Source organism: Budorcas taxicolor, chromosome 5 (assembly GCF_023091745.1).
Source record: "Budorcas taxicolor isolate Tak-1 chromosome 5, Takin1.1, whole genome shotgun sequence".
NCBI classification, from domain to species: domain Eukaryota; kingdom Metazoa; phylum Chordata; class Mammalia; order Artiodactyla; family Bovidae; genus Budorcas; species Budorcas taxicolor.
In genome coordinates, this window is record NC_068914.1 from 72,505,455 (window position 1) to 72,528,258 (window position 22,804).

Here is a 22,804-nt window from a genome sequence, read left to right on the forward strand (position 1 = left end):
ACAACTGAAGAATCTGAACACACACACTAGTCATCTTCCTGGGCATTAGGCTGATGTGAGATGCTTCTGTTCACCCCTCTTATGATAGCATCTTGGTTCACATTTCATGATTTTTGATTACTTGTGAGCTTCCATTTGTTGTAACACTCTCTGGAAGAATTCCTAGAAGCCTGGGTCTGAATGGCATTCTTCTAGAAAGGATTTGTATTTGCTCTTGCCAGATTCAGAGGAGAACCACCAACCTGGGCTCATTTTAAACAGTGTTCTCATGTATGGTACTGTGGGTATTTGCCACCAAAAGAAAAAAAAGTGAACTCCAGCCTAGAGCTGGATGAGAGCAAACTTGTGGTTTAAAATTATCAGGAAAAACTTTTCTTTACCAAAGCCAAGGTCAAGACGTACATGTTTCTTTCCTCTCTTTTTGCGGATTCTTTTCCTGCTTCCCTCTTCACTGAGGGTCATCCAGGGCCTATTATGGACCTTGGATCCAATTCTCCCTTTTATGGGCCTAGGCTTTGTGTCCTGTCCCCTAACCATAGTGGGCTTCCATCCATTGAATGCCAATGAGCAACAGATGCCCCTTCCATGCCATCAGACTTCATCATTCACATACTTCCCTGGAGCCATGCTTACTGTTATTGTTATCCAACTCTGATCATCTCTCATGTGTTCTTGCTAGCTCATGATGCATTAAAATATTTTTGAAGTATATTATCTATAATTTTAATGACAAAAAGTTTATTCAGAGTTCCTAGTCTGACTTACTGCAAGAAAAGAAGTTGCTGGTGGCATTCTTCAGAGAAAACAATTCACAAAGCTTGGTGACTCATTAGATAAGGAAAATAGGTGTCAAAGAGTTTTAAGCTGGAGATATTAGAAAGAACTAATAGAAGGAAAGTTGATGAATGGGCCATCTGTAGATGGGAAAAATGATGAGATGTTTTTAAGCCTGCTTGAATTTCAATTATCAGTGTAACATTCACGTGGAGGTGCCCGTGGTCAATCAGAAACCTCAGAGATGAACTCATTCATTCTCTCAACATTGCTCAGTGCCTGCTATAAGCCAGCACTGTGTCAGACACTTCCTAGCACTAGAGAATTCCCTCAGAGAGCCCTGAGCCATCAGAGCACCCCTCCTCAAGGTCCCCAGCCCTGAGCACACAGTAGCAAGGCCCAGCAGCAGGCCCACCTCTCCGTCCCCCACCCCACCCCCTCCGCTTCCTGGAGATCCCACCCACCTGTTCCAGGTCTGGAATAATGCACAGAAAAATGCGCACATATGATGGAAACTAGATTACTTTATTCTAAGCACAGTTAGCAAGGAGGAAAGAAGATTTGGGAAAGGGAGTGATGAACATTCAAGAATGCAAGGGAAAGAAAGGTGGGAGGGGGACTTAGGTGTCGTCCTCTTCGTGGGATCAGAGTGCCCAGAATCCTCAAATAGACTTCATCCACGGATCACTCCTCCCAGCAGCCTTTCTCAGCCAGAGGCAAGCAGGAGACAAGGAGGGGAGGAAGGCATTCCCACACAAGAATTGAAAGGTGGACAGTAGAGAAGGTGCGTCAGAATGATGGGTTGCACATGGTCGGGTTGGGCAGACAGGCCATCTGGGAGGCTCGGAGAGGGTGAGGTGGGCTGGGGCTTGGGTGCCTCCTCAAGTCTTGCCAACTCAACACTTCTTACAGCTGCTGCCACGGGCTCCCACCCCATAGGAACTGATGCCGCAGGTACGGGTGCCTGAGAGATCACCACATACAACTCCACCCCGGGAGCTGCTCACACCTGTACAGAGACAATAACAGTAAGTCAGAACCTTAGGGGGTGGTGGGGAGCTGGCCCCAAGCACAACCCCCTCCCTAACACCCAGTAGGATGTCTCTGGATCATCCACATCTCCAGGGAGAAAGACAATCTGAACTCCCGTGTGGTCTCAGGACTCCCATCCTCACTGGACGAGAATGACCTCAGTCTTTCTTAATCTATTCTTCTGTAGCTGATTCCAGGAAGACCTCCATGGGGACAACCACCTGTCTTGATCCGGAACAAGACAACTGGAGTATGGACAAGTGTTTGGACAAGGAAAAAGTCAGAGCTTCCTGTGATGGGGAAAATAAGACTGGCACTCTAACAGGCGTGGGGTGAAGTATTATTCCACTCATAACCTGTCAACCAGCTCCCCCTTTGTAACTGTGTGGTTGGAAATGAATGGAACTCTTCTCTCTGGGTCTTTTCACCCTCAGAGCTAAGACTCCCACTGTCTCACTTCAGTGTCTCCCCTTCAGGGCCCGAATTACTCACTGACATTCACAGCACTGATGCCTTCACACAGCCTGATGTGGGAGAGAAGAGCATAAGGACTGGGTATTAGCTTCTGATAGCGATCCCAGAAGTCACATGGTCACCCACTCTGAACCCAGTCACCTAAGGAGCCACCCAAGTCCCTCCCCAGAAGGTCAGAGAAGGTCTGGGGTCCAGCACCCCTTGAGGCTCAGCATCTCCCCAGCTCTGTTTCAAGAGAACACAAGGGGCAGGACCTCTCAGGTCCCTCTAGGAAGAGGGTCCTACTCAAATGCAGTGGGACTGCCCTCAGGACTCTAGCTTCAGACTGCCTACCCCACTCCTACTGACTGGCTCTACCATCCTGAACAATCCAGTCTCCCTGGGCCACAAGCTTTTCATCTCTCTAATCGAAATGTATTTTTCTATTTGCCCTTTCAGTTTGAGGCCATTTTTATCCTGTCCCTTAAGCAAGGGTGTTCTGGCACCAGCTCCTACCAGTTAGTTCACAGATACTGTTCTGTACATTTCTAGCCAACTCTGCATGAATTCACAGTGGTAGCTTGAGCCCAGCCATGATAGAAGTATTTATACCACTAAAATATGCAAATGTTATACATCATAGACTTTTTATTCCCTCAGAGAACCAGCAAACTATTGTCCTCAACCAAATGATGTAGGAGCCCATTGGAAATCAGACAGTGGGCTCAACTGAGACTGTTCTCAGCCTCTCCTCGGAGCAGAGAGGGAGCCAGAAAGGGTTCCAAGATGTGAGCAGAAGGAATGGGGAAGTAGTAGAGGAAAAAAAAAATGGGCCAGGTCTCTGCAATTGAGGCCCCAGCTGTGCAGACTGTACCCACCTCTGCTCCTCGCCCTCCAGCAGGCGCCTGTAGGTGGCGATCTCGATGTCCAGGCCCAGCTTGGAGCTCATCACCTCCTGGTACTGCTTGAGCAGGCTGGCCATGTCCTGCTTGGCCTTCTGCAGGGCTTTCTCCAGCCCCGCCAGCTTGCCCCGGGCATCATTAAGGGCCGCCTCGCCCTGCTGCTCCGCCTGGGTGACTGCAGCCTCCAGCTTGGAGTTCTAAGGGCCCAGGAGAGAACAACGTGGGTTATGACCTCTGAGTCTCTGTGTCCATTTCCTGGATGTGTCTAGTCTCTCTACCCAGATGAGATCACCCCAGAAACAGACCTCTCCCCTTCATCAACTGGGGCTCCCAGAAGGGCCATAACCTAGGACTCAAGTCAAACAAATGGGTTGGAGAGTGAATGGTGAGATCCAACTGGGCACACACACTGCCAGTGGGACACTGGGTGGGCCTCAAAAAAATCCTACCTGGCTCTTAGCATTTTCAATCTCAGCTGTCAGCCTCTGGATCAGGCGGTTGAGCTCATTGATCTCCTCCTTGGTGCGGTGCAGAGTCTCCCCATGCCGAATCACTGTGGCCTTGATCTCTTCATACTGGGAGAGGAAGCAGAGAGGCTCATGAAACACAGGATGGGACCTCCCACACATTCAGGACAACATAGATGATTTGCAGGTTGTCCAGGGCTCAACCTGTGCAACCACACATGGCAGCCCTGCCTTTCTACCCCAACCTGAGAGGTGTCAATACTTTATCTACCGTCCCTAAGGATCAGAATCCCCAGACGAAAGTAGCCTTTTTTAATAAATGCCTTGAATCCCTCCCAGCGCCATGTCTAGGAAGCAGGTGTCCTGGACCACTCACCTTGCTGCGGTACCAGCTCTCAGCCTCAGCCCGGCTGCGGCTGGCGATTTCATCATAGTGAGCCTTGATCTCGGCGACAATGCTGTCCATGTTCAGGTACCTGCTATTGTCCATCTTGACGATGACTGAGGTGTCTGAGATGTGGGCTTGAATGACTCTCAACTCCTGAGGGGCCAAGAGTCATTCACATTACATACATCATCCAGAGCCAAGTAGAACAGAGTTCACATTCCACCTTTACACACACACACACACACACACACACAAGCCCACAATTTCCAAAACCCTCATGCCTACAGGCACTCCCGTCTATTTCCTCTGTACACAGGCCGGCCTGGGAATCAGGAGGGCTGAGTAATGTCCTCTCTGCTGGTGCTCACCTCTTCATACAGGGTCTTCAGGAAGCCCACCTCCTCTACCAGGCTGTGTGCGTTGGCCTCCAGATCTCCCTTGCGCACATAGACATGGTTAACCTCCTGGAGATACAAACACACAGCAGTCCCTGGTCATTGCAGAGGCTTTCCAGGGGGGGCTCCACTTCCCCTAACCCCATCCCCAGCCCTGCAAAGCAAGTCTTAGGCATAGATCAGTAAGTCAAGAATAAGGAAACTAAGGTCTCCCACCAACTCTAGCAAAATGTCCTGTGTGACTTTAGAAAGTCCTTCCATCTCTCTGGGCCACCCTATAAAGGAAGAGCCAGAGAATTCCTGCCCTGTAGATCTCCCAGAGTGTGAGAAGGGAAATGCCCTTCTATCGGTTGGAATAAAATATAAGTTTATTAACTGAACAAGGGCAAACCGATGCCCTGAGGACTACCAGACTCCCAGGCAACTATCCCACAAGCCAACTCACCTGCTTGATTTTGACAAACTCATTCTCTGCCGTGGTCTTCAGGGTGACCTCCTCTTCATACCTCCACAAGGGAAGGTAATTTGAAACAAGAGGTTTAGCTAGTAATCGAAAGGAGGGCCCAACCTGACCCATCACATCCACCCCCAAGGATATCTGAAACATCCCTCTCACCCATATCCCTAATTACACATATCTCTAACTTAGACATGATTCACTTTAAAGATATTGGTTTTGTTATTACTCAAGTATAATAAACTGCCTGGAAATGTGGATGGAACTAGTAACTGGAACCAGTGACTGTGAGCAGTGGAGAAGACATAGTGACATTTCTTTGTACCTCCAGTACCTAGCACAGTAAGGCCAAAGAGTAAGTGTTCAGAACAGGTTTATGGGATGGGTCAGTGGATGGATGGATGGATGGATGGATGAAGAGGGATATGGTCCCTATCCTAAGAAGTTCATAACGCGATAGAAAAAGATTCTTTGCTGACATTTCAGCTTCTCTTCTTTTCATGTATCTTCCTGTCACTGCCTTTAAAGCTGACAAAAACAAAAAGCGGGTTAATGAAGAAAGAAGTTTCTAAGGCCAGTGTGCTCAGTGGTTCCCCGATTGTTGTATCATGTCAGCCCTTCTGAGAGAAGTGGACCTTCCTAAATGCACTCACTTCTTCTTGTAGCCCTCCAGCACCTCCTGCACATGGTTGAGCTCTGAGGCCAGCCTCCCGTTGTCGGCCTCCACACGCTCAGCCTCCCGCCTCAGCGTCTCGATGTAGCCATTGAACAGGGGCTCCAGGTTGCTCTCGCAGCAGCGCTGGTTCTGGTAGAATTGCCACTTGGTCTCCAGCAGCTTGTTCTGCTGCTCCAGGAAGCGCACCTGCCACCCAGAGGAATAGTCACCCAGACAGCCGTAATTCCACCATCCTGCAGGATGCATCCCCCAAAACTTCCACCCATTCCTTTCCCCATCCCACCACAACACATACATGAGGATCTCTGTCACTGAGATGGCTGCAGATCTGAGTCCAGGTATCCATGATCAAGCGGCAAAGTCCTTTTTCATCCCTGGCTTCACTGTGCCAAGGATCAGAATCCCCTCCCAAATGACCAAGCCTTCCCCTGAGAAACCTTCCCCAGTTAGGTCTCCTGCTGGCCCACTCCTGTCTGAAGTGAACATTGCTGGGGGAAGCCTCAGCTGGCCCTAGAGTTCAGTGTGAGAGTGTGAGTGCGTGAGTGTGGGGCAGGGGTGCGGAGAGAGAGATTGGCGGGGGACAACTAAGCATTCCAGGCATCCGCGAGGATGACCCTATAGTCCTATTTCTATTTCCTTTTTTCTTCTGTTTCTATTTCTGATGTAAATTTCATATGTGTCCCGCGGGGGACAGGGGTCTGTGTCCGCCCCCCTCTGACATGCAGCTCCAAGCCTGCTCCTGTCTCTGTGCACTGTGACAGTGCTGTCACACCAGGGGCCCCTGCTCTATGCTCACTTCTCTTTGGTCTGTCTGTGCCCTGGAAATGTGTCCGTCTCCTCCATCAGGCTCGGGGTTCATCTGGTCCACATCTCTCCTGCCCCCTGACTAACCCTTCAGTGCCTACCCAGGAAAGAAGGTTCAGGAAGGGTGTGATCAAGGACACCCACCTTGTCAATGAAGGCAGCAAACTTGCTGTTGAGGCTCTTGATCTGCTCCTTCTCCTGGTTCTTTACGCGTTGTGCATTGGGGTCGATCTCCAGGTTGAGGGGCTTGAGGAGGCTCTGGTTGACTGACACGGAGGTGATGCAGGGAGGGCTAGGGCCGCCAGAGCGGTACCCAAAGCTGCGGCTGCTGAAACCAGCACGGGAGCCCCCGCAGACACTGCGACTGCTGAAGCCCCCGGTGAGACCACGGTAGCAGGAGACACCGCGGTAAGGAGCAGCCGTGACGCAGCAGCGGCTGGGCCTGGGTCCGCCGGCCGAGACGCAGCTGAAGGTGCGACCAGGACAGTACCTTTGAGTGGTCACACAGGAGCTGGAATTGCGGACTCCACTGCGGGAGCTAAAGCAAGCCGATCCACAGGTCATAGTGAGTCAAGTCTGGAGGAGATGAAGCCAGAGGAAGAGGAGAAGGGTTCTGAGCTCTCCCTCGCTGTCTGTGCCTTTTATAAAGCCAGACACCCGGCGCTGTCTATGTCACCACATGGAGCAACTTTCTTGTCACCTTTATGGGCTTGGGGAATTTCTAAGTCATTTCTCCTCTCCTGGGATAATATCATCAAGATGATATTATATTGGCTTTGGAAAATCCTACACTCAGGCAACTCTGAAGCCTTGGCAGAATTTTTTCCATAGTTCAGGGCCTGAGGGTGCCAAGGAGCCTAGGTCAACCAAGGTCTGGGGACTCTGCATTTTGCAAGATAATTGAGGAGAGAAAGGGAAGCCAGGTTGGGATGATGGTTTTCAGGTCAGCTGGACTCATAACCTCTGACTTTTAGTTTGGGCCACAAGATTAACTAAGACCAGGGACAAAGGGTGGGCCAGCCTAGGATGGGAAGGTGGGGGTGGACCCTGACAGCTTTGAGAGCAAGAGCCTTCCAGGGGCTTCACAGGCAGGGTCTTGGGGGCCAACTCTTCAGGGCAACCTATGACACTTGACCCTTGGCATGCCCAGAAGGAAATTGTGTTTACTCCCACCAAGACATAGAAAAGCCAGTCACACAACCAAAAAAGTATTTGTTCAGCCACTTCATGCTGGGGGATCCATGAAGTGGGTAGGTATGTGTGAGCAGTGTGGAGTGAGAGTTCAGTATCTGAATCCCTAAAACCCATTCTGTCCACCCACCTCCATCCCTCTTTGTGTGCCTTCAAGATTCCTCACCCACATCTAACACAGAATGTCTCCCTCAACTAGACCTTAAGTGCAAGGCCACACTCCCCAGACAGTCTCTTTCAAAGGCCTCCCTGTTTTCTGGGGCATTTTCAGAAGAGCTTCTCCAATAAGCTCTGAGCCTGGACTGAGTGGTGGGACCTGGGATCCATTCCAAGAAACTTCAATGGGCAGGAGGCCCCAGCTCCCAGACCTGGAAGACAAGGCAGGCCCAGGGTGGGGGTGAGGGGAGTGGGGAGGCCGGGATGGTTGGAAGGGAAGGTACCTGGGGCAACCAATGGGCCATAGAGGGGAAAAAATAATAACAACAATAATGATAACAGCTGATATTTATTGACCACTTACTATGGACCAGGCATTGTATTAATGCTTTACATATACACTCACTTTATCCATATCACATCCCCAGATAAGTTTTATTATCTTCATTCTAGATACAAAGGAAACTGAGGCTCGGGGAGGTTATGGAATTTTCATCCAGATTGCAAGGTGCAGAGCCCAGGCTTGAACCCAGGTATGTCTGATTCCAGAGTCACTTTGACCATTATTCCATGGAGAAAAAAGAAGTGTGTCTCTGAAGTGGGCATGCTGATGCTCAAGATGTTTCATAAGGACGCCTTGGGTTGCCAAAAGTAGACACACACACACACACCCTCCATGTACTATCCCCACATCCCATTTGCTCACACACGGTGAATATGGCCTTCTCCCGGTCAACTACCTCTCACACTCAGCTTGACAGTCTAAGCCCACCTTATCCACCCACCATATTCACCATCCCCCTGCCTCCTTTCCCCCTAACCTCATCCATCCCCCGTTTTCCAACCAAAGTGGACTCCTTGCCAGCTCTTCCTCCCACATCCTCTGGCCTCCCTCGCTTTGTGTCTTTGCTTACACGGTTCCCTCTGCCTGAACCCTCCTCTCCTCTCTCTTCTGTGTACATCCAGCTCTTCTCAGTGTTCTTCATCCCCAACCAAGCTGTCATTTCCTGTAAGACCATGCCCTGACCTCTGGCCCCAAGGCGCTGGAGGCTGACTCTCCCACGGAGTACCCTGGCATTAAAGTCAGACCCCCTGCAGCCTTGTATTAAAGTCCTTTGTGTGTGCCTGCCCTCCGTGGGGACTGCAGACTCCTTCCAACTCTGAGCCTGGCTCCCGTTGGGTATCTATTTGCTCCCCGCCTTGTATCGGCTCCAGGGGCCTATGGTGGGGGTAAAGAAGAGACATGACACCAAGATAGAGAGTTAGCTTTCCATAAGTTGACTGGTGGGTTGGAGATAAAGGGGGCAAGGGATGAATTTCTAGAAGATCTGGCTGAAAATGGAGCAGTCCCCCTCTTCCCCATCACTGTGACCGCCAACTGTCTTTATGGGGAAGTCTGTCCTTGAATGTATCAGAAATTGGAGCTGGGTCAGAGATTGGTACTGACACCTGGGGGACCACTGTGCTTTAGTTGTCAAACCTGTCATTTCCATCCTTCCAGTCATGTTAGAGAGCACAACTCAGCCTGCAGCCCTCTGGTCTCTTGGGACTTTAAATGCTCTTAATTATCAGTGTAAAAAAAAAGCTGATTATTAACCTCCTCTTTGATTGTGATAGCATGGAAAATCTGCTCCATCCATCTACCAAAATGCAGAAAAAGATCCAAGCAAGCATCATGAAAGTGCTTCTGTAAGTCTAATTTAAATCTTTAAATTAAGGAAATTAAATACTTTGGGGTAAGTCCATTTCCTCTTGTGAGGGAGATACCAAGGGAAGACTTCTTCAATACCAATTTATTCCCTAAAGAAAATTGGAGTAGAGGGCTTCCCAGGTGGCTCAGTGGTAAAGAACCCACCTGCCAATGCAGGAGACACAGGTTCAGTCCCTGGTCCGGAAAGATCCCACATGCAGAGCAACTAAGCCCGTGTGCCACAAACTACTGAGCCCACTTGCTGCAACTAAAGAGTAGCCCCTCTCTCCACAACTAGACAAGAATCCGCACAGTGACGAACAGCCAGCGGAGCCAAAAATAAATAATTTTTTAAAGAAGAAAACTGGAGTAGAAATCCATAATCCTGAAGCCATTAGTCACACAGCTGGAGCTGGAAGCAGAAGCACAGACACTGGAGGTGGGCTCCGTCTTCTACAGAGGATGGCACTAAGGTTACACTGAAATCCCTGCAAAATTAAAGCTGGACCAAAGGGATTCAGGCCCACAAGAGAACTGGGAAAGACAGCAAAGAGGGCAGCGAGGCACTCCCTAGAAATGGGATGCCAGGCATGGCTGGCCAGGGTGACCTCTGCTGTTCCAGGATTTAATTACCCCCTTGCATAATAACAAGTCATATTTAAAAGCAAAGGAAGCCAAAGATGATTTGCGTATTTCTCTTTAATGCAAGCTGCTGAGTTCACACTCTGGTTTCCTCTGTCCATAATTGGACACATAATTAACTACCATTATGACGGCTTGTAGCCTTCTAGGGTTGGTGGCCATGAGCAAGCATCAGTTGAGGAGAAGGCTTTGGATCAGACTTTGGATCTGATTTCTCTAAGACCCCAAAGCCTAGCAGTCTGGGCTCCTGCTTCCATGAGGAACTTAACTCTCATTCAGTCCTGAAGACTCAGACCTTTGATTCTTGGCAGAGGGCTGGGAGCCTCCTTCCAGATTCTGACTTTGCCCCTTGATGGACCCTTCTGTGCTTTACCTTGTTTTTTTTTTTAATCATTATTTTTATTTATTTGTTTCTGACTGTGCTGGGTCGTTGTTGCCGTGAGGGCCTTTCTCTAGTTGTGGAGGGCGGGGGCTACTCTCTAGTTGCAGCAAGTAAGCTCAGTAGTTGTGGCTCTCAGGCTCTAGAGCACAGATTCAACAGTTGTGGTGCGCAGGCTTAGTTGCCTCACAGCATGTGGGATCTTCCCAGAGCAGAGATCAAGCCCGTGTCTCCTGCGTTGGCAGGCGGATGGATTCTTTACCACTGAACCACCAGGGAAGCCCCCGTGCTTGATTGTAAATAAGCCATTGGTTCACTTTGAGTTCACCTTCCTAATCAAGTAAATGGGCACAGTAATTCTGACCTCAGAAGAATGCCCTGGGGGTTAGATGAAATAATGCAGGTAAATTCCTCACACATTGTATGTGAGTGTGTACACAGTCGCTTCAGTCCTCTCCTGCTCTTTCTGACCTCACGGACTGTACCCCACCAGGCTCCTCTGTTCATGGGATTCTCCAAGCAAGAACGCTGGAGTGGGTTGCCATGCCCTCCTCCAGGAGATCTTCCCAACCCAGGGATCGAACCCGGGTCTCCCGCATCGTAGACAGCCGCTTTACCGTCTGAGCCACCCAGGAAGCCCACACATTGTAGGTACTCCATAAATGTAAATTCCCTTTCTCCTCGCCAGTAGAGTGGAGAGAGGTATGAGGGGTAGGGGTGGAGGATCCGACCTTACTGGGTGAGGAGCTATGAGCTGAGTTCTGACAAGGAGAGGAGAGAGAGTTTTTGTCCCATGGGAAACAGGATGAATGGCAAATTAATAATAGAATAAACAGAACAAACTAACATTTATGGAGCTCTTATTAAAAGCTAAGTACGGCCCTAAATGGAAAAAGCAAGAGAGTTCCAGAAAAACATCTATTTCTGCTTTATTAACTATGCCAAAGCCTTTGACTGTGTGGATCACAACAAACTGTGGAAAATTCTGAGAGAGATGGGAATACCAGACCACCTGACCTGTCTCTTGAGAAATCTGTATGCAGGTCAGGAAGCAACAGTTAGAACTGGACATGGAACAACAGAATGGTTCCAAATAGGAAAAGGAGTACGTCAACGCTGTATATTGTCACCCTGCTTATTTAATTTATATGCAGAGTACATCATGAGAAACGCTGGGCTGGAAGAAACACAAGCTGGAATCAAGATTGTCGGGAGAAATATCAATGACCTCAGATATGCAGATGACCCCACCCTTATGGCAGAGAGTGAAGAGGAACTAAAAAGCCTCTTGATGAAAGTGAAAGAGGAGAGTGAAAAAGTTAGCTTAAAGCTCAACATTCAGAAAACGAAGATCATGGCATCTGGTCCCATCACTTCATGGGAAATAGATGGGGAAACAGTGGAAACAGTGTCAGACTTTATTTTGGGGGGCTCCAAAATCACTGCAGATGGTGACTGCAGCCATGAAATTAAAAGACGCTTACTCCTTGGAAGAAAAGTTATGACCAACCTAGACAGCCTATTCAAAAGCAGAGACATTACTTTGCCAACAAAGGTCCGTCTAGTCAAGGCTATAGTTTTTCCTGTGGTCATGTATGCATGTGAGAGTTGGACTGTGAAGAAGGCTGAGCGCCGAAGAATTGATGCTTTTGAACTGTGGTGTTGGAGAAGACTCTTGAGAGTCCCTTGGACTGCAAGGAGATCCAACCAGTCCATTCTGAAGGAGATCAGCCCTCGGATTTCTTTGGAAGGAATGATGCTGAAGCTGAAACTCCAGTACTTTGGCCACCTCATGGGAAGAGTTGACTCATTGGAAAAGACTCTGATGCTGGGAGGAACTGGGGGCAGGAGGAGAAGGGGATGACAGAGGATGAGATGGCTGGATGGCATCATGAACTCGATGGACGTGAGTCTGAGTGAACTCTGGGAGGTGACGATGGACAGGGAGGCCTGGCGTGCTGCGATTCATGGGGTCGCAAAGAGTCGGACACGACTGAGCGACTGAACTGAACTGAACTGAGGGCCCTAAATGTTACCCGGTCCATTGCGCCCCCACAGGTGCTGTTAGGATCCCTATTTTGCACATGAGGAAACAGGTTATTCACCTGTCCCAGATCGTGACAAGGATTTCCAGAACTGACCTCTAAGATGCCTCCCCTTCAACACACACACAGACACACAACACACACACACACTCACACAGAGACCTCGCAGAGCCGCACAGGCAACTAAGACCAAAGCTGCCCACCCCGCAGGGCGGTGGCCCAGGCTGGTGGGGCCGGGGGTGCCTAGCTGCCCAGTTTGGGACTAGAACCAATGCCGCTGCGCTTCCCGGCCCAGTCCCGGCCTAGGGCCGCGGGCGGCCGGCCCCAAGCCCGCAGCGCACGGCCGGCGAAGCTGAGCCGGCGCTACCCGGTCCCATAAAGCGCGCGCGGGCCGGAGGAGAACGCCGTTTTATGGAGGCAGCCGGGAGTCCCGGTTCACTTTAATTCCGGCTCGCAGAGGCTCGCAGCCCGACCTTCAAGCTCATAAACGAGTGGGCCGCGCGCTCCCCCTTCCGGCCCGCGGGCCGCGATATAAGGCACATGGTGGGCTTCTGGGTCCAGCTGCCCTCTGCCACCGCCGCTCACCGCCAACGCACCATGTCCTGCCTCTCATCGCGCGTCTGCATCCCCCGCGGGGTCCGAGCCTTCAGCTGCGTCTCCGCCTGCGGACCCCGGCCCGGCCGCTGCTGCATCACGGCCGCCCCCTACCGCGGCATCTCCTGCTACCGCGGCCTCACCGGGGGCTTCGGCAGCCGCAGCGTCTGCGGGGGCTTCCGCGCAGGGTCCTGCGACCACAGCTTCGGGTACCGCTCCGGCGGCGTGGGCGGCCCCAGCCCTCCCTGCATCACCACCGTGTCAGTTAATGAGAGCCTCCTCACGCCCCTCAACCTGGAGGTCGACCCCAATGCGCAGTGCGTGAAGCAAGAGGAGAAGGAGCAGATCAAGTGTCTCAACAACAGGTTCGCTGCCTTCATCGACAAGGTGGGTGTCCTTGATCACACCCTTCCTGAACCTTCCCTTGCTGGGTGGGCACTCAAGGGTTAGTCAGGGTGCAGGAGATATGTGGTCCAAGTGAGCCCCCAGGCTGATGGAGGAGATGGACACACTTCCAGGCCACAGACAGACCAGAGAGATGAGTCTAGAGCAGGGGCTCCTGATTAGAGCACTGTTACTATATACAACCTCTGTCCAGACAGGCAGGGTCCCCATAGACAAGATCCCACCCTTCCTGAGCCTGGACATCCTGGCAGGACCTGAGAATTTACAGGCTAGTCTCCCCTGGAAGTTCATTCCTGGTGGCTCAGTGGTGAAGACTTTGTCTGCAATGCAGAAGACCCTGGTTCAATCCCTGGGTGGGCAAGATCCCCTGGAGTAGGAAATGGCAACCCACTCCAGTATTCTTGCTTGGAGAGCAAGAATACACAGAAGAACTATACAAAATATATCTTAATGACCCAGATAACCACGATGGTGTGATCACTCACCTAGAGCCAGATATTGTGGAGTCTGAAGTCAAGTGGGCCTTAGGAAGCATCACTAAGAACAAGTTAGTGGAGGTGATAGAATTCCAGTTGAGCTATTTCAAACCCTAAAAGATGATGCTGTGAAAGTCATGCACGCAATATGCCAACAAATTTGGAAAACTCAGCAGTGGCCACAGGACTGGAAGAGTTCAGTTTTCATTCCAATCCAGAAGAAAGGCAATGCCAAAGAATCTTCAAACTACCATACAATTGCACTCATCTCACACACTAGTGAAGTAATGCTCAAAATTCTCCAAGTGAGGTTTCAACAGTACTTGAAACGAGAACTTCCAGATGTTCAAGCTGGATTTAGAAAAGGCAGAGGAACCAGAGATCAAATTGCCAAATCTTTTGGATCATTGAAAAAGCAAGAGAATTCCAGAAAAACATCTACTTCTGCTTTATTGACTACATCAAAGCCTTTGACTGTGTGGATCACAACAAACTGTGGAAAATTCTTCAAGAGATGGGAGTATCAGACTACTTTGCCTGTCTTCTGAAAAACTTGTATGCAGATCAAGAAGCAACAGTTAGAACTGGACATGGAACAACAGACTGGTTCCAAATTGGGAAAGGACTGTGTCAAGGCTGTATACTGTCACATGCTTATTTAACTTATATGCAAAGTACATCATGCATAATGCCAGGCTGGATGAAGCACAAGCTGGAATCAAGATTGCTGGGAGAAATATCAATAACCTGAGATATGCAGATGACACCACCCTTATGGCAGAAAGCAAAGAACTGAAGAGCCTCTTGATGAAAATGAAAGAGGAGAGTGAAAAAGTTTGCTTAAAACTCAACATTCAGAAAACAAAGATCTTGGAACCCGGTCCCATCACTTCATGGCAAAAAGATGGGGAAACAATGGAAACAGTGACAGACTTTATTTTGGGGGGCTCCAAAATCACTGCAGATGATGACTGCAGCCATGAAATTAAAAGATACTTGCTCCTTGGAAGAAAAGCTATGACCAACCTAGATGGCATATTAAAAAGCAGAGACATTACTTTGCCAACAAAGGTCCGTCTAGTCAAAGCTATGGTTTTTCCAGTGGTCATGAATGGATGTGAGAGTTGGACTATAAAGTTGAGCACTGAAGAACGGATGCTTTTGAACTGTGATGTTGGAGAAGACTCTTGAGAGTCCCTTGGAATGCAAGGAGATCCAACCAGTCCATCCTAAAGCAAATCAGTCCTGAATATTCATTGGAAGGACTGATGCTGAAGTTGAAGCTCCAATACTTTGGCCACCTGATGTGAAAACTAACTCACTGGAAAAGACCCTGCTGGGAAAGATTGAAGGCAGGAGGAGAAGGGGACAGCAGAGGATGAGATGGTTGGATAGCATCACCAACTCAATGGACATGAGTTTAAACAATCTCTGGGAGTTGGTGATGGACAGGGAGGCCTGGTGTGCTGCAGTCCATGGGGTTGCAAAGAGTCAGACACGACTGAGTGATTGAACTGAGCTCTCCTGGAAATGGGGAATGAGGACTGTTGATATTTTATGTGATAGTTTCAGATGTTCCATTGAATCATTAAACAACATTGAAACACCTGATGAGAAATTTCATCTCTTTAATTTATTAATTTAATTTATTTAATTTGATCCTTAAAATCAAATGGAGGAAATCTCATTTAGGTATTAATATGTCTTTAATATCCCTCTAATACTTGCTACTCTCATGCTTTTAATGAAAGAGAGCAAGCCTCAGCTTCAAAGCTGTCCAGGGCAACAGTTTCAGCTAGAATTTCATGCTTTCTGTTTTCCTCTTATGTATGCCTAGTGATACTGGTTTTATAGTTATGATGCTAATATAAAGTTACCCCTTTAAGCCCCATTTATGTGTTTAGTGAAATGCTAAACAAATCCATTTGTAGATAAATCAAGAGTAAAACAGGCAAAATCCTGAAGTTGGTCTGTGAAGGGCTCATGTTTGAGACTCACTGCCACCAGAGTAGCCCTCTGAGTGCTCATAGAGGAGAAAGGAGATGGAGAGTCACAGCAGGACCGGCCCCAGCCCCCACCCACAATCCCTGAGAGCGGGTGGCAGAGCAGGAGTCCAAGCCTGGCTCTTCCAGGCTCTCCAGGTCCCTGAGGCCAGAGGGTTCAAAGCTTGCGGGCCCAGCTCCCCCATTCCTCTCGAGCGAGAGCTGGCCCACTTCAGCAGGCACTCTATCCTGAGTGTGCTGGAGCTCACACTCGGGAAAGGTGGCCACGGAGTGGAGCAGAAAGGGTCCTGGCCCAGGAGCAGGCAGCATGGGCTGTGTCCAGTTTCTCCACTGATTCTCTGTGTGATGCTGGCCGGTGGCTTCCCCTCTCAGCCTCAAAGCTGCGCTAGGTGCAGTGTGTGTGCTGGCCACAACTCTGAAAGGAAACATAGGGATCAGGACAGGCAAGCAACTCACCACCATGGCTCGAGGCCTGCCAGCTAAGACCCCCTAAAATGATCCCACGTAATATCAGCAGTCCCCTTTCTCCATTTCTGGGAGCTCCACAGGGACTGCCTAGCTGCATTCATCAGGTTGGATGAAAGGATACCAGGCCTATGAAAGGCAAGACAATGTCCCAAATCCAGCTAAAAAAAATCTGAGAAGGGGAAAACTGGAGACCAGGGGGCCTGGTCCTGTTTGCTGATTCCTTTCGGGCGGCACAGTGATTGCTGCCGTCACATCTTTCCAGTTTGAATGATTTCCAGCAGAGGTTTGCATGCTTTACTTCCCTAAGCCCCCACCCTCCCTATTTTTAAAAATCATCCCCCCTTCACATTACCTGCCTGGCTTCCAGACACACAAGAGTGTGTGTTTCCTCACACAGGAGTGTGTGTCATCCTCCACCAGGCCTCTTCAGACCCTGGCCATCCTACTTGGTGAGAAACTGCCCTCTCCAACCTCCCTCCCCAGCTAGGAAGCCCTGCCCAGGCTGCCCATCCATTCAAGCCCCAGGCTGACCACTGAGGACAGAGCTCTGCTGCACTGGTGAGGGTCACACTGAAAGGCTTTCCTCTACTCTAACCCTCTCAACCCTCCTCTGCACTCCTTTTCTCCAGGAAACCTTCCCTGATTGCCACTACTGTCAACCCCTATCTCTCTCCACCCCAACCCAACACAGCACAACCCATATGCCCGTCAGTGTCTCACTTACCCCAGCCAGGCCCAACTGGACAGACCTTCACTCAGATTTGAGCAAGCAGTCAGGAGACAAGGAGTCTCCAGCTGCCTCCTAAGGCCAGGAGAGCCCAGCAAGGATGATGCCATCCACCCACCCTCTGCCTCTGCACACCTTGCTGTGAGCTCCGGTTCTCTGGAGCTCTGCCTGCTCTTGCAGGAGGGCTGGGCTTATTGGCTCCTCTCACTGTTTCTCCCACCTCCCCACCAGGTTCGCTTCCTGGAGCAGCAAAACAAGCTGCTGGAGACCAAGCTGCAGTTCCACCAGGACCGCGAGTGCTGCGAGAGCAACCTGGAGGCCCTTTACGAGGGTTACATCCAAACGCTGAAGCGGGAGGCTGAGCATGTGGAGGCTGACGGCAGGAGGCTGGCCTCACAGTCCAACCACATACAGGAGGCACTGGAGGGCTACAAGAAGAAGTAAGTGCATCGGGGAGGAGGCTGCGGAGAAAGGAAATGGGGTGAGATCAACGCAGGATAGATTTGCGTTAGACCCCTAGAAGAACTTTCCATAGGAAGTAGAGACTGACAGAAAGCCTGTGGGGAAATTTTTTTTCTTTTCTGAGATGGGAGAGGAAACATTGGCGAGTCTGTGCTTCTCCAGCCACCTCATCATTCTGTGTTTATTTTATTTTGATTTATCAAGCATTTGTCTATGTTCCAGGTGCTGTGTTGGGCCCTGAAGAGAGGTAAGGATAAGAAGTCAAGAGGACAGGAAAGGGGGCACCTGAGCTGGATCAGGGTGCCGCCACCACCACCAGGGAATTAGCTTCAGGGACAGAAAGGAGGCCTACAAAAATGCACATGGCACCCACCCTACCTCTAAAACAGGAAGAACAGTGGGTGACATGGCTGGTTTGGGTGCTCACAGGAGAGGGATGGACACTTTTTGATTCCATGACCACGTCCAAAAGATCCAGTTCCTGGAATGTGTTTGTCTGAGCCTTCCTTCTCTTTGCTTCTCTTCAAATCCCAGCCTGTTGAAACTCTAGCCACTGAAACTTGTGCCCTTTTTGTCCCCAGGTATGAAGAGGAGGTGGCCTTAAGGGCCACTGCTGAGAATGAATTTTTGGCCCTGAAGAAGGTGAGTGGCCCCAGAATACACATCCCACAACTCAGAACCGTGGACAGAGGTAGAGGGGGCACTCTGTGATTCAGTGAAGCTGTGACTTCCCCGGAATCACACAGCCCAACCTCTCCCCTATTTCTTTCTCCAAATGTCCCAGTGCTCCCTGAGTGGCTCTGGCCATCAGAGCACAGTGCTTCAAACAGGGCAGTCTTCCACCAGCCAAGCTAACTCCCATCTGCCCAATGGCCTCCCACCTCCTCCTGCTCTGAGCCTGGCAGAAAACAGCCACTGCATAGATTTTTGTGAACAGAAGAGCACCTGAATGCTTGGGGACAGCTCCCTCCTTGGCCAGCAACGGTTAGGAAATGCTGGCATGAACAGAGCTGTTGCTTCTCACCTCTTAGGACTTGACTCAGCAACACCACCTTCAGTACACGGAGACACAGACCCAGCAAGGGTCTTGCCCTGAGTCACATTGGTTTGGGAGCAGAGTTGATCCCTGGGATGACTTCTAACCACACATCTCTAGATTTCTTTCCATAACATTCCAGAGCGGGGAGAGGTGGATCAGCATTAGAACTGAGCTATTTTACATCAGATCCTACGTTTCATGATAGTGCCTTCTAGAGGGACCATCCTAGTACCAAGGGGAATGCCTGGAAACACCGGGACACCCAGACCTGCTCTTGACCCCTCAAAATGAGTAAAGGACTTCACTAACACCATGACACCAGGCACCAGAACGAGCAGCTAAGGAGGGTCCAGGGAGTGCGCCCTCCCTGCTGGGGAGAACTCTGTGCTGTCTCCCCACTGAGACTCTTGCTCCTCCCTCTCCCGTAGGATGTGGATGGCACCTACCTCCATAAGTCAGAGCTGGAGGCCAACGTGGAAGCCCTGACCCAGGAGACTGACTTCCTGCGGCAGATGTATGAGGAGGTGCGGGGCCACAAAGCAGCTGGGCACCAAGGAACGTGGCAGTTAGACACTGGAAAGTACTTGCCAACATTTGGCTCCTGAAACTCTTGGTTTGGAGACACAGGGCAGAGTTGAGGCAGGTTTACTGTCAGAAGGTGAAAGGCATAGCTTCGTGTCTTATCTGCCAAGCAAAGACAAGCTGGTGCTCCCAGTTAGTGTAGTGACAATTATCACAAATTTCAAGTTCTAGTCCTAGATCCAAAGGATCAAGACAGGAGGCCCTGACTGAAGTCAGGTAAGCAGGCCTCAGAGCTGGACTCCTCTCAGCCTCAGGACTCTGGTCCTGAGGAGCACTGAGAGCTTCCAGGGTTGAAGGGGAGATGTCACTTTTGATTTGGGGTTTCAGACAGTGAGGCTGTGGAAGAAGCAGGGGCAGAGCACAGGAAAGGAGGTGAGAAAGCGGGCTGCCTGGAGGGGAGCTATGGTCCAAGGGGCTCTTAACACTCCCCCACTTCCCCTCAGGAGCTCCAAGTTCTCCACACCCACATCTCAGACACCTCGGTCATCATCAAGATGGACAACAGCCGGGACCTGAACATGCACAGCACTGTGGCTGAGATCCAGGCTCAGTATGACGACACTGCCAGTCGCAGCCGGGCCAAAGCTGAGTCCTGGTACCACAGCAAGGTGAGTGGTCCGGCACTCCCTTCCCAGAACAGGGATGCTAAATCTGAAAGCATTAGCAGGGTGGGGAGGGATGCTGAAAAAGCGTTGACCTTTGTCTGGGTGGGCAAGGGAAGGGCAGGCAGCTCTCGGGATGGGGTGCCGATGTGCAAGCTGTGGAGTTCAGTCGGATGGCATATCCTGTGTTTCATGAGCATCTGTGCTTCCCCCCAGTGTGAGGAGATCAAGGCCATGGTGATCCAGCATGGGGAGACCCTGCGCCGCACCAAGGAGGAGATCAACGAGCTGAACTGCATGATCCAGAGGCTGACGGCCGAGGTCGAGAATGCCAAGTGCCAGGTACAGGGTCCTGGCCCACCCTCCGGCGTAGAAAGAAAACAGGGCTGGCCTGGGGCAGGGAGATTGAAGTCAGACACCTTGCCAAAGTGTGGGAAAAGGAGCAACTTGAAACTTCAGGCAGGTCCCCCTCCATAGACAATATTCTCCATTCCCCCTGAATGTGGGTTGTGGGGGGAGGGCTACGGCGGAGAATGGAATGACCTGGTCTTTCATGGTCTCTGAGCCAAAATGAGGCAGGGGAAATAGCACAGTCTGAGGGGCCAGAAACCTATGCTTTCTAACCAGCCCTGCCACTAGCTCATCACATGATTTGGGGGGCCCATTTCACCTCTCTGGCCCATTGTTTTAGGTCAGTGATCACACACTGAGATGTCCCCAGAGATTAGTGAATGAGCGAAGCAGGCTGTACCAAAGGCACTGCTGCTGCTACTGCTGCTAAGTCGCTTCAGTCATGTCCGACTCTGTGTGACCCCATAGACGGCAGTCCACCAGGCTCCCCTGTTCTTGGGATTCTCAAGGCAAGAACACTGGAGTGGGTTGCCATTTCCTTCTCCAATGCATGAAAGTGAAGAGTGAAAGTGAAGTCACTCAGTCGTGTCCGACTCTTCGCGACCCCATGGACTGCAGCCCACCAGGCTCCTCCATCCATGGGATTTTCCAGGCAAGAGTACTGGAGTGGGGTGCCATTGCCTTCTCCGACCAAAGGCACTAGCGTTTGGTAAACTGGAAAGCACAATGGGCAGAGCTCACCAGATCAAACTGCGACAGGCCCCATGGAAAAGCAGGCCCAGTGTGGCCAGATCCTCTGATTTTTCAAGAGAGGCCAGGAATGTGGGTTTATACGTTAAATTTCAAAAAGTTAAGGACACTGTGCCAACATTCCCCAAGAGCACTAATTTGCAACCCCTGAGCTAACAAACCAGTAAGGCCTCTTCTTCCCCTGACAGTCAATGGATACCTGGTCTCTGACCCTAAGTCCAAAAGAAGGAGACTTAATAACCTTACCCTCCCCCCCCAGAACTCCAAGCTGGAGGCTGCAGTGACCCAGGCTGAGCAGCAGGGTGAGGCAGCCCTTAACGATGCCAGCTGCAAGCTAGCAGGGCTGGAGGAGGCCCTGCAGAAGGCCAAGCAGAACATGGCCTGCCTGCTCAAGGAGTACCAGGAGGTGATGAACTCCAAGCTGGGCCTGGACATCGAGATCGCCACCTACAGGCGCCTGCTGGAGGGCGAGGAGCAGAGGTGAGGCCCACATGTGAGCAGATATCTCTTCACCCTCCAACCTGTGTTCAGCCAGGAATGTGTCTGCGTCTTACTTACATCTAATTTGCATCAAAATTATTTGGAGGAGGAAATTTGCTGGTTCTGCTCTCCCCAACTAATTTTTGTCTCTTTCTTCTCCCCACAAGGTTGTGTGAAGGCATCCGTGCTCTGAATGTCTGTAAGTAATCTGTACTGTGGGTCCTGAAGTAAGAGCCTGGGGTTCCTGGTGGGCAAACTTTTTGCCAAATGGCCAAATAGTAAATATTTTAGACTTGCTGGGTCACGCGGTCTCTGCTCAACTGCTCTGTTTGTTGTAATGTGAAAGCAGCCACAGCCATAGCAATACTTAACAGATGAGATTAGGTTTCAATAAAGCTTTATTTACGAAGACAGGAGGCCCTCAAGGGGCCGCAGCTTAAGACCCTGAAAGGAAGGAGGGGGATATGTGGCAGTGAATGATTGTATTCACTTAAATAGCTGTTCCTGCCTATAGGGAGGGCCTGGTCTAACAGTTTTTCTAGGATGCTTGAGGTTGGACTACAGGAAGGAGTGTCCGGGTATGATGGTGTTTGAGGGGGAAGAGGAATAGAATGGAGGGAAGGGGCTCTGAGCAAGAGAAGAATGGCGGGGGGTGGGTGGGGGGGAACTCTGGCTAGCAGGCGGGAGCCACTGACGACAGCCTTGCACGAGGACTGAGCCACATCCTTTTCGCGCCGCAGGTGTCAGCAGCTCCCGCAGCGGGGTCGTCTGCGGGGACCTCTGCATGTCTGCCTCCCAGCCGGTGACGGGCAGCGTCTGCAGCGCCCCCTGCAGCAGAAACCTGGCGGTGAGCACCGGCCTGTGCGCGCCCTGCGGCCGGAGCAGTGGCAACAGCCGCCTGGTGAGCTTTGCATAGCGCCTTCCGCTTTGTAAATTCACCGCTCCGCAAGCCAATCGTACCTGCCTCGGGCGGCGGCAGGTCTTGGAGCTTCTGGAACTAGCCGGTTTGACCTGCCCCAACGGCTGCTTTCTCCTCCTGCATCTGTCCTCCGGCTTGTCTCTTCATTTCTCTCAGGAAGAGGGGCGGGCTAATCGCCCGCAGAATTCCGCCGGGCTACTTGCCCCGACCCCCCACAGTCTGAATGACCGGTTTCCTCCAGCCCTGGGCAAAGAGCCCATCGTGACTCGGGCTGCTCTGGGAGCTTGGACTCCCGTGGCTTCTAAGGGACAGACTGGCCCCAGGGCGCCTCCGGCGCTTCCTAAACCCTCCCACGGTGCCTGAGTTTGCGTCCCCGGGGGAGGGGGAACAACTTTATGCCCCCGCCTCCCTCCCACTCTCTCCCTGGTGCTTGGCCTCCAAGTTTCCCGTTAAGCTCATGACTCAAATACAACGCTCTCTGAGAATCTCCCTACA

At 50.9% G+C, this 22,804-nt stretch overlaps 2 protein-coding genes across 2 annotated transcripts; one reads left to right on the forward strand and one right to left on the reverse strand.

Moving 5' to 3' along the window:
- Window positions 1-1,670: 1,670 nt before the first annotated feature.
- Window positions 1,671-6,912, reverse strand: LOC128047272 (keratin, type II cuticular Hb3-like). Its single transcript, XM_052639367.1, has 9 exons — window positions 6,493-6,912; window positions 5,522-5,730; window positions 4,857-4,917; window positions 4,385-4,480; window positions 4,005-4,169; window positions 3,611-3,736; window positions 3,138-3,358; window positions 2,299-2,330; window positions 1,671-1,783 (listed from the first exon to the last, which is right to left on the reverse strand). Exons 1-9 carry the CDS (start codon window positions 6,910-6,912, stop codon window positions 1,671-1,673), a joined length of 1,443 nt encoding a protein of 480 aa, XP_052495327.1.
- A 6,136-nt stretch (window positions 6,913-13,048) lies between these two features.
- LOC128048092 (keratin, type II cuticular Hb3-like) lies at window positions 13,049-22,306 on the forward strand. The gene is made up of 9 exons (XM_052640541.1): window positions 13,049-13,432; window positions 17,356-17,564; window positions 18,168-18,228; window positions 19,054-19,149; window positions 19,651-19,815; window positions 20,026-20,151; window positions 21,170-21,390; window positions 21,558-21,589; window positions 22,131-22,306. Exons 1-9 carry the CDS (start codon window positions 13,049-13,051, stop codon window positions 22,304-22,306), a joined length of 1,470 nt encoding a protein of 489 aa, XP_052496501.1.
- Window positions 22,307-22,804: the final 498 nt, after the last annotated feature.